The sequence below is a fragment of the Sinocyclocheilus rhinocerous genome, unplaced genomic scaffold (assembly GCF_001515625.1).
Source record: "Sinocyclocheilus rhinocerous isolate Xijiao unplaced genomic scaffold, SAMN03320098_v1.1 scaffold13, whole genome shotgun sequence".
NCBI classification, from domain to species: Eukaryota; Metazoa; Chordata; class Actinopteri; order Cypriniformes; family Cyprinidae; genus Sinocyclocheilus; species Sinocyclocheilus rhinocerous.
Genome location: NW_015627542.1, coordinates 104,451 through 113,961, shown reverse-complemented (window position 1 = coordinate 113,961; position 9,511 = coordinate 104,451). Strand labels below are relative to the sequence as shown.

The following is a 9,511-nucleotide window of genomic DNA, read 5'->3' as shown; positions in this document are numbered from 1 at the left end:
ATTCAACAAAACACTAAATGTAGTCTCAGTTCAATTCTAAATTCAGTCAGTTTCATTGTGTAAAACATTAGCTATTGTGGCAATAAAACAAAGTTTTATGAGATTACTATGTTAGATACACATTTAAATTCATGGATGCACATATCTGAGCGATAAGGTAGAACATCGCTGTGTGCTCTGGTATCTCAAGTTCAGGCCTCACGAGACCAGTGCTGCTGTTCCTGGAGAAAAACTCTGAGGTCACCAAACTTCTCTGCCTCAGATCCTGGGAAAAACAATCAAATTAGATACCACACTTTAGTCACAAGACTCCAATCACGCTGAGAAAAAGAGCGGGGAAAACACAGAGAGACAAAGAAGAAAAGAGTGAGATAAAAAGCGTGAAAGATAAAGATATCTTGGAGGGTGGGGGGTCAAGCTATTCAATTTGCAATGGCAGTCAATATATTATCAGATGACAACTCAATGCTGAGTTGCACAATGCTGATTACAATAAGGGTTATGGTTGGCTCATAACAAGCCTGGCAGATGCAGAGAATTTAGGAGGTCTGCTGCACTGCAAATGAGATTAGAGCAACCCAGTACACTGGTATGTGTTCATGACAACAATGGCAACATTTTGCAACAACAGACTCTGAGATGCACATGATCATGGTGATTACCCTCCAAATGGCCTATTAAAACTTGATTAGCATGTATGATTAGTTTATATATTGTACATTTAGGGTGTAAAAGATAACAGGTCTATAGATTGCTGCAGGGATGCCGTATTTTGTTGGCCAGAACTTTAAAGTTAGCATTTTAGCACTTCTGGTTCCATCATCCTGAAGTTAGTTTTTTTTTTTTTTTTAATGTTTTTTTTTTAGTTAAATGCCTGAAATAAGGTCTGTCCCTATTGAAAAAAAACAGCACATGCTGGTATGTTTTGAAGCATGGCAGCTGGTTTAAATTGGTACTTAGTTGGTTATGAGCTGGTTTAAGCTGGCCATATGCTACTGCTAAAATGGTTAAGCAACTAGCTCCTGCTCAGGACCAGCTTAAACCAGCTCATGACCAACTAAGGACCATCTTAAACCAGCACATGACCAACCTTAACCAGCTCATAACCAGCTTATAACCAACTAAGTACCAGCTTAAACCAGCTCAAACAAGCATATTTTACATTATTACAACACCTCTCTCCCCAGTCTGGCATGAACGGCTCGAATAGTTCCTGTATCAAATGAAGGCCCGCCTTCTGAAATACGAAATGTGCTGTGATTGGTTAGCTGGGGCAGTGTGTGTTGTGATTGGCAGCACTCGCCGCCTGGTCACAGCAACATTACAGACTAACTAAAGTTGAAAAAGTGAAAAAGCATAATAGGACCCCTTTAAAGCTTTAATTTCTGAAAAAGGCGGTTGCTAACTCTTCAAAGAGTATGTTTTCTAAATCAAAGTTTTGTCCAAAGTTTAGAGATGGTGACATAAAGTCATGATTGTGGTGATTGCAGTTTCGTTTATAGCCAGAATTTGGCTTTTTAGTTCTTGCGATTGTTTTTCAGCTTCAAAAGTTGTGTTCATTTGTGAAGGTTATCCTGATGAACAAAATGTGTGAGAATCATAAACTTTGTTTGTCACAGAGCTCATTTTCTGCAATAATCCAAAAGCCAATGCACAAATCCTATTGTTTTTTTTTTGTCAAGGGAATCAGGGTGATGCTAATTTCTGGGTCGGCCTACAAAAAGTGTCATCTCTGCAGCACTCTATAAAAATACTCTATGTTGTGTTTTACAGATGATTGTGGTGTCTCTGCTGGGATTCATCCTCTTCTGCATCACCAGAGTGCCTGATGAGAGAGCGTCGGCTCAATTTATTGTAAAGGTAAAAAAATGAATGCATTTTTTGGATGAACCGAGATTTACATTTGCACCTCATCTGTAAATGCTTTTCAAATGGACTTTAAAACATGTAGGGGTGCAACTTAGCTCGGAGAGCAGGGGATTCTATGATAAAAATGTAGTAGGTATCGAGCAGCGGGCAATTCTCTTGCATTTTAAAGGAATGATTCATCCAGAAATTAAAATTATGTCACCATATAGCCTAATGATCATTTACTCAGTCCATGTCATTCCAACCCACTGTTATTATATACGTGATACACACAAGGATATGAATGTCCATGCAGCTCTTTTTTCCATTCATCAAAAGTGGAAGGTGATTTAAATCTCCAAAAAGCATCATATAATAAAAGTAGCGCATATTACTCATAAATCAATATTCCAAGTCTTCCGAATGAATTAGCGATGTTCTTTTGAGTCAGTTGTTTTCAATGAATCAGTTGAAGTGGTTCGCACAACTGGTCTAACTTATTTTTATTATCTGCAAGATGTCTGTTAAAGAGCGCTTCATCTGGAAAGCATCTGCTGTGTACAAACATCTGATAAATGCATTTAAAATGTCAGTTTTTCATACATTTGAAATCATAAACGTCTTAAAGGCATTTTCTAAATGTCTATTTAACGTCTGACAGGAAACGTATTGCAGATGAGCAAACACATCAAATCGATGTCTCTGAGATGTGCTATCAGGGAACGAATGATCTGATAAGAGTGAAAAGGGGATTTGATTTTATGTTCATTTACAGTGTATTCCAAAATAACATTTTCTGGACACATGTTTACAACTTAAGATGAATCATGACTTGAATCGAAAAAAAAAAAGGCTAACTGGGACGGTTTAATTTAAGTATGGCTGTGTACGAAATCGCATGCTCTCTGAGTAGGTGAAAGTAGTTACTTTGTGAGCATTAAAAAAATAAGCTCTATATGAATGAGCATGAATGTCTTGAATATAAATGAAAATACGGACATGCTTCATTTGTAATTTTGTCATTGTCATGTGACTCACATTGTCAGTTGTGGCACTTCATTGCACATTCACAAAAACTCTCTTTTTTGGAGCTTTACGTTTAAAATCGCTATCATTGTTATTGTATGGTGAATGTTCTGGGTTCTGGCTATATCTCCTTTTGTGTTTCACATAAAGAAAGTAATACTATAGGTCTGTATGGTGTGAGTGTGCTAATGACAAAATCAAAATGTTCAGGTCATCTGTTTCTGTAATTAGGCCTATTTTTTAATATTTAATGGCCAATTGACATTGGCAGTAACATTCCTGAGTCATCAAGTCAGAACATTGAGCTGGTTTTAAATGAACAAGAATAGGCCTTTTAGTCTATTTAAATCTGATTTCCAGCACCTTGCCTTAATCATCACAAATGACTGTAAGCGCTCTCTCACTTCTGCCCAGCTCCTGTACTTCTTCCTGTGCACGATGGGGCTGGTCATTTCCGCAGTGGTCATCGCCTTCCAGTGCTACCATTACGCCCTGACTAACAGCTACAGCTGCAAGGAAATGGGGGAGCATTGTATGTGCACCCTGGACCCTGAGGATCCCATCGCCCGCACTTTCTCCTACAGCGGTGTGACAGACTGCAGTGCCATCGTAAGCACTCTACCCATGTATTACCTTCTGCAGATGGTGCTGAACCTGGCTCAGGCTATCGTCTGCCTGGTGGGGGCCTTCCTCTTATGGAAGCACAGGTACCAGGTGTTTTTCGCTGGGCTACAGACGGGATCTCCTTCTGCCCAGAATTGGCAGAAAGTTTAGGGCACTGAGAGATTTCTCTGGAGAAGTAAACGTGTGGAGCGTGGGAGTGTTTGCTGCAATATTTTATGCCATGTGACCTTTTATCAAAGCAGCTGAATGAGTCTGCGTTTGTATTGCCATATTATAATATTTTGGAAAGTTTTATGCAACCTTTAGCATTATTGTATTTTTCTACATGAAAATTTCCGCTTGTCGAGGTTAACTTTTTACTTTTACCATTGCCAAGGAGAGTATTTTTATCTATGAAACCAGTAAGTGACGCAAAACGAGGCCTGACATTTTAGGAAAATGAGCGACACAATCTGTTGTTGTGTTTGTTCCTGTTGTGGCAATGGCATGCCTAAATTTCCTTTAATTGCCAGCATTAAATTTTGCTTAGTCAAAAAACCCAAAACACCTTAAAATGCAATTATTCACAAATGTACCTTTTTTCTAACTTCAGGTGCATTCATTGTTTCTGAGACAAAATCCCTGGTTGTTCAATTACTGTTGGGATTATTAAAATATTTTAAAATTATGCAAAATATAATGTATTAAATTAGATTTCATATTTGCATTTTTTTATTATGTGAAACAATATATATCGTTGAATGCATATATACAGTGGGTACGGAAAGTATTCAGACCCCCTTAAATTTTTCACTCTTTGTTATATTGCAGCCATTTGCTAAAATCATTTAAGTTATCAATTCCAGGTGTGAAAAACTTGTTGCATCTTTTCCAAAAAGACTCATGGCTGTATTAGATCAAATGGGTGCTTCTACTAAATACTGAGCATTTTTCAGTTTTTCTTTTTTAATAAATCTGCAAAGATGTCAACAATTCTGTGTTTTTCTGTCAATATGGGGTGCTGTGTGTACATTAATGAGGAAAAAAAATTAACTTAAATGATTTTAGCAAATGGCTGCAATATAACAAAGAGTGAAAAATTTAAGGGGGTCTGAATACTTTCCGTACCCACTGTATATTTAAATATTTAAATTTCTTAAAATTATGCATATATATAGTAAAATAAAGTAAAATATTGGTTTCTAACTGTTAGACTTACAAATCTGATTTTATTTATAACTTCTAGTCTATTAATAAGCCATATTAAACACTCATGAGAATACACACAGAAGCAACACTCTTTAATATTTCTTAGATGAAACATGATTTCTAAAATATAACATATCAGTTTATTGAATACAGTACTGCTTTACCTGAAGAACTGTCTAGAGCACTTAAAAAACAAAAGCACTGTGTACACAGCAGTCAGAAATAATAGGTGTGTGCAGTGACGAGGCTGGACGGGCTTGTGGACTGAAGTCATACAGCCAGTGAACAGCAGTCAGTCAGGGATTGGGGGGATTCAAAGGGGTACTTTGACAAACAGCAGGTCACTGCCTCCAGATTCATGCAATGGCCTTTAAAGGGGTCATATGATGCTTTTTTAAAGATCATTATTTTGTGTATTTGGTGTAACAGAATATGTTGACATGCTTTAATGTTCAAAAAACACATTATTTTTCAAATACTGTACATTCAGTACACAAGCCACGGTTAAGACAGCTGACTCCAATGTGATGTGATGCGCTCTCTCTCTCTCGCGCTCTCTCTAGAGAAAGGAAAACTTGAAATCGCATCATATGACCCCTTTAACCTTTTTTTATTTTACATATAGGTCTATTGCATATTTGAAATTTGTGGCGAGGTGAAAAATGAGCGAATGTAAAGCCTGACAATCAAACCAAAAAGCTCTGTTTGTTATCATGAAGTCCTTGTCAATGAAGCTTGTAAACCAAATTAAAAGAACACTGCCAACAGGAAGAGAGCTGCCTGAGGTGTTAAAAAAGTCTGTTGCTTTAAAGAGACCTTCAGTCTGGTGTTTGGAAGAGATGCAACATGATGCTTCAGCACAGAAAAAAAAAACGCCCATAAATGTAAGCTTTGTATGACTCATCTTTCCTTTGAGCTGATTTCTAATAAAAGGCATTTACATAACCCTCTCTCCTTCATCATTCAATTGCATGTCCTTTAAAAATTATTAATTGAATTTCAATTAATATTTGTTTCTCTCATGTTGTTAAGCAAACAGAAATATGCCATCTTTGGATCCACAATGATGTGAATGTAATCTAATAATAATAATAATGATAATATACTACTAATAATTTTATAATATATTCAAGGTTTTTTTATTAAAAATAAATTAAAATAAATAAGGTTTGTTCATTTTTATAGTTTACTGTATGTGAATAATAATGTACAGTACCGTTCAAAAGTTTGGATTTATCAAAAACACAGTAAAAACAGTATTAATTCAATTTTACATAACGGTTCTCTATATATTTTAAAATGTCATTTATTCCTCTAAAGGCAAAGCTGAATTTTCAGCTGCCATTACTCCAGTCTTCAGTGTCACATGATTCTTCAGAAATCATTTTGGTCGCCCAGAAACATTTCTTATTATTATCAGTGTTAAAAATGTTGCACTAAGCATGATACTTTTTCAGAATTCTTTGATGAATAAAATGTTCAGAAGAACAGCTTTTATTTGAAATAGAAATATTTTGAAATATTATCAAGTCTTTACAGTCACTTTTGATCAATTTAATGCATCATTGCTGAATAAAAGTATTAATTTCTTTAAAGAAATTTAATTAAAATAATAAAAAAATAACAGTAGTGTTTGTGAATCTGTAATGTGAATAGTGACCATGGGCTGAAGCTCAAAACAGGGAAAAAAATATCATAAAACTTGGTTTTGTCTTTTTTTTTTACACTGTAAAACCGGACAAATTAAATTTTTATACTAATTACTCAAAAAATTGGAGGTGAATGAACGTTTTTATTTCTTTTGAGTAATTACAACCCAATTCCTTTATCAAAGATTTACTATTTGGTCTTACAGTGTACTTGACAGATATGGTCACCATTTTCTTTCACTGTATGGATAAGAGCAGCGTGAACATTTTGATAAACATCTTTTGCATTCCACAGAATAATGTCAAAGGGGTTTGGAATGACATCAGGATGCATAAATGGCATAATTTAATTTTTTGGGGTGAACTATTCCCGTAACAGAACCATATTTTGCAGATCTCCTCAGTCTCTGCAGCAGAACTTCAGCGAGTCACCCTGTACACTATTAAATTAAGCAGGAACGCCGAGTCAAATGAAAAATCCCAATTGATTTGCAGTGCTTTTAGGAAAGAGCGCAGCAGGGGCGATCTCTCAGCTCATGTGACAGATCTCATCTGCTCTCCGACCAACCAGCATGACAACAACACGCACAATCACATGCAGACCCATCACATGCAGAAAGAAGGAAGGCAGTGTGGTACATTTAGATTAATGAGTGTGTTTATGCAGGATGTTGTTCACTGTCTTGCGTTAATAACTGCACACCTGCATGACTGAACTGTGAGAAAGACTATGCGTAAAGGAGAGATCAAATCTTATCATCATTAAAACCAATTCAAATATTTTAAATATTAAATATTTATTTTTGGCATTTTTTGCAATAGGGCAGTTCGATGACATGAAGCGACGGAGGCAGAAAGTGGGATGGGATCGGAAAAGGTCCACAGTGTTGCCAAGTCCGCGGAATTATGCTACTTTTGCCGGGGGTTGTTTTTCATGGCCACAGGTTTAGGCGACCCCAATTACCTGATATTTAGCCCCTAAAATGCTAATTTTACCTGGGGAACCCCGCCTAAAAACGTGTATTTTACCCCTGGGAACGCGATTTTTACTGACCCCCCCTCGAAACGCGATTGGGCTAGTTTTGAGTAGCAATTGGGCAGTTTTGTTGTAAAAACCTGGCAACCCTGACTGGGACTCGAACTCGGGAAGCGCAGCGCTTCCAGTCAAGTTATTATCGATTCATTATCGAATGAAAAAATCGGAAATGATCGCTTTGGTACATTGAGAAGGAATAAATATAAAATATTAATAATAATAACTAAAAAAAAAAAAAAAAAAAAAAACAGGGCAGCCTGCCAAATCAGTCACCGGGAGTTCTCCCGGTGCTCTTGATGGCCAGTCCGTCTTCTTCTCCCTGATGGAGCATTCCAGACGTGCTGGACTTTCCCCTATTTAGTGACAGCTGTGGGCTATAATGGAGCAGTCAATGGCTAATTTTAACTCGTTCCAGAGTGAAGGCAGGAGCAGACGTGAGTCTTTACACTCTCAAGTAACTAGGCAGAATCCTGTACCCAAAAACCACCAGAGTATTATAGACAGTTCACCCAAAATAAAATTTGCTGAAAATTCACATACCCTCAGGCCATTCGAAGTGTAGATTAGTTTGTTTCTTCATCAGAACAGATTTGGAAAAATTTAGCATTACATCACTTGCTGACCAAAGGATCCTCTGCAGTGAATGGGTGCCGTCAGAATGAGAGTCCAAACAGCTGATAAAAACATCACAATAATCCACATGACTTCAGTCCATCAATTAACATCTTGTGAAAATGAAAAGCTGATATATTAGAAAACCATATTTTAAATAATTGCTGTTAGTTTCCACAAAAATGTTAAGTAGCACAACTGTTTTCAACATTGATAATAACAAGAAAAGTTTCTTGAGCACCATTTCTGAAGGATCATGTGACAATTCTGTAGTATTTTCAATCAATATTACATTATAATGCTGGATGTCTGATTTAAATGCTTTTTGTTAACTTCGTGTGCTTAACTGTTCTAGTAGAGTGTCAAGTTGCCATGACCATTAAAATAGCATTTGAGATCCATTGCTTGTGTGGCAATCTGAACTCTGTACACAGATCTGATAACAGGTGTCTCGTATCAGCAATCAGTGCACAACACATGCATATTCATCATTTACAATATGATCTTATCTTCAGATATTCTCAAGATGCCTAAATATTCCAAAAAGGATTGCTTCTATAGTTTCACATAATTTAACCCTCTTAACCTTAGAGTTTCTAAATGGTTTAAAGAATAGAGAGTCACAGTAACCATTGTAATACCAAATATAAATTCTTTATTATTTTCTGTACAACTTTATATAAGGCAAACACAAATATGCTAGACACATCTCCAACATAAAATACACAATAAAAATGATCATCATTTAAGAGTTAAGACTAGCGTTTAGGTCTTTGTAGAAGGTGACACAAACAGATTCCAACAGTCACATGATTGTCTGATTATGAGATGATAATATTTCCAAGTCTTATATCTTTCATTAAAGTAATTGTGAATTTGAATAATAAAAAACTATTAAATTGTTTGAAGGCACTTTATCTTTCCAGTTATTCCAGCACAGACTAAAGTCCACATTGAATTACAGCAATACTCCAGTTATGGACAGGACAATTAAAATGTTAGGGAGTTAATACTTGACGCTTAAAAAAAAAAAATAAAAAAAAAAATTTCAGACAGCCCTTCCAAAGACTGTTTGAGTCATCTGATGTGAGCCCTCATACGCACAGGGTTCATGATTTTCCAAACAAACACACTCTGTATATTTCCAAACGTCCTCCGTCTATAAGATCTAAACGAGAAAACACTTACAAAACGACGCTCAAGACTGTAGGATCTAACTGGACAACTGTCATGTCATGGTGTAAAGTGTGGTATCACCATGAGTGTAGTGTTGTTCATGGTGTGAACATCAGCATCTGTGTGTGAGTGTGTGTGGAGAAGTGCGATGAGTCGTCCTCAGTGTGCAGGGGGGATTTGATGGTTCATCTGTGATGGTCCCAGGAAGCCTAGTCTCTGTTTATTCTTCCTTTGCTCTGTCATCTGTACATGTGCAGAAAAACACACACATAAAACAGGGAAGCCAATTCAGTTGCATCAAATTACAGCCTAAATAAAATTATCCTACAAGGCTATCAGCTCCAAAATAAAT

At 36.4% G+C, this 9,511-nt stretch overlaps 2 protein-coding genes across 2 annotated transcripts in view; one reads left to right on the top strand and one right to left on the bottom strand.

Moving 5' to 3' along the window:
* The first annotated feature begins 762 nt into the window (after positions 1-762).
* LOC107730578 (sarcospan-like) lies at positions 763-4,156 on the top strand. The gene is made up of 3 exons (XM_016541436.1): positions 763-792; positions 1,774-1,860; positions 3,289-4,156. The coding sequence occupies exons 1-3, from the start codon at positions 763-765 to the stop codon at positions 3,646-3,648; spliced, it is 477 nt and encodes a 158-aa protein (XP_016396922.1). The 3' UTR covers positions 3,649-4,156.
* A 4,499-nt stretch (positions 4,157-8,655) lies between these two features.
* LOC107730567 (inositol 1,4,5-trisphosphate receptor type 2) overlaps positions 8,656-9,511 on the bottom strand; it is a 98,104-nt gene continuing 97,248 nt past the window's right edge. Inside the window, exon 61 of the mRNA XM_016541426.1 lies at positions 8,656-9,402. Within this exon, the coding sequence (XP_016396912.1) occupies positions 9,319-9,402 (84 nt within the window). The 3' untranslated portion in view covers positions 8,656-9,318. The remainder of the gene's footprint in view (positions 9,403-9,511) is intronic.

Excerpts from the sequence above, each read along its gene's own strand:
- LOC107730578 (XM_016541436.1), top strand. The coding sequence starts at position 763 with ATGCCGTATTTTGTTGGCCAGAACTTTAAA. Across the intron at positions 793-1,773 it reads TTGTTGGCCAGAACTTTAAA|ATGATTGTGGTGTCTCTGCT; the intron begins GTTAGCATTTTA and ends TGTGTTTTACAG. Across the intron at positions 1,861-3,288 it reads CGGCTCAATTTATTGTAAAG|CTCCTGTACTTCTTCCTGTG; the intron begins GTAAAAAAATGA and ends ACTTCTGCCCAG.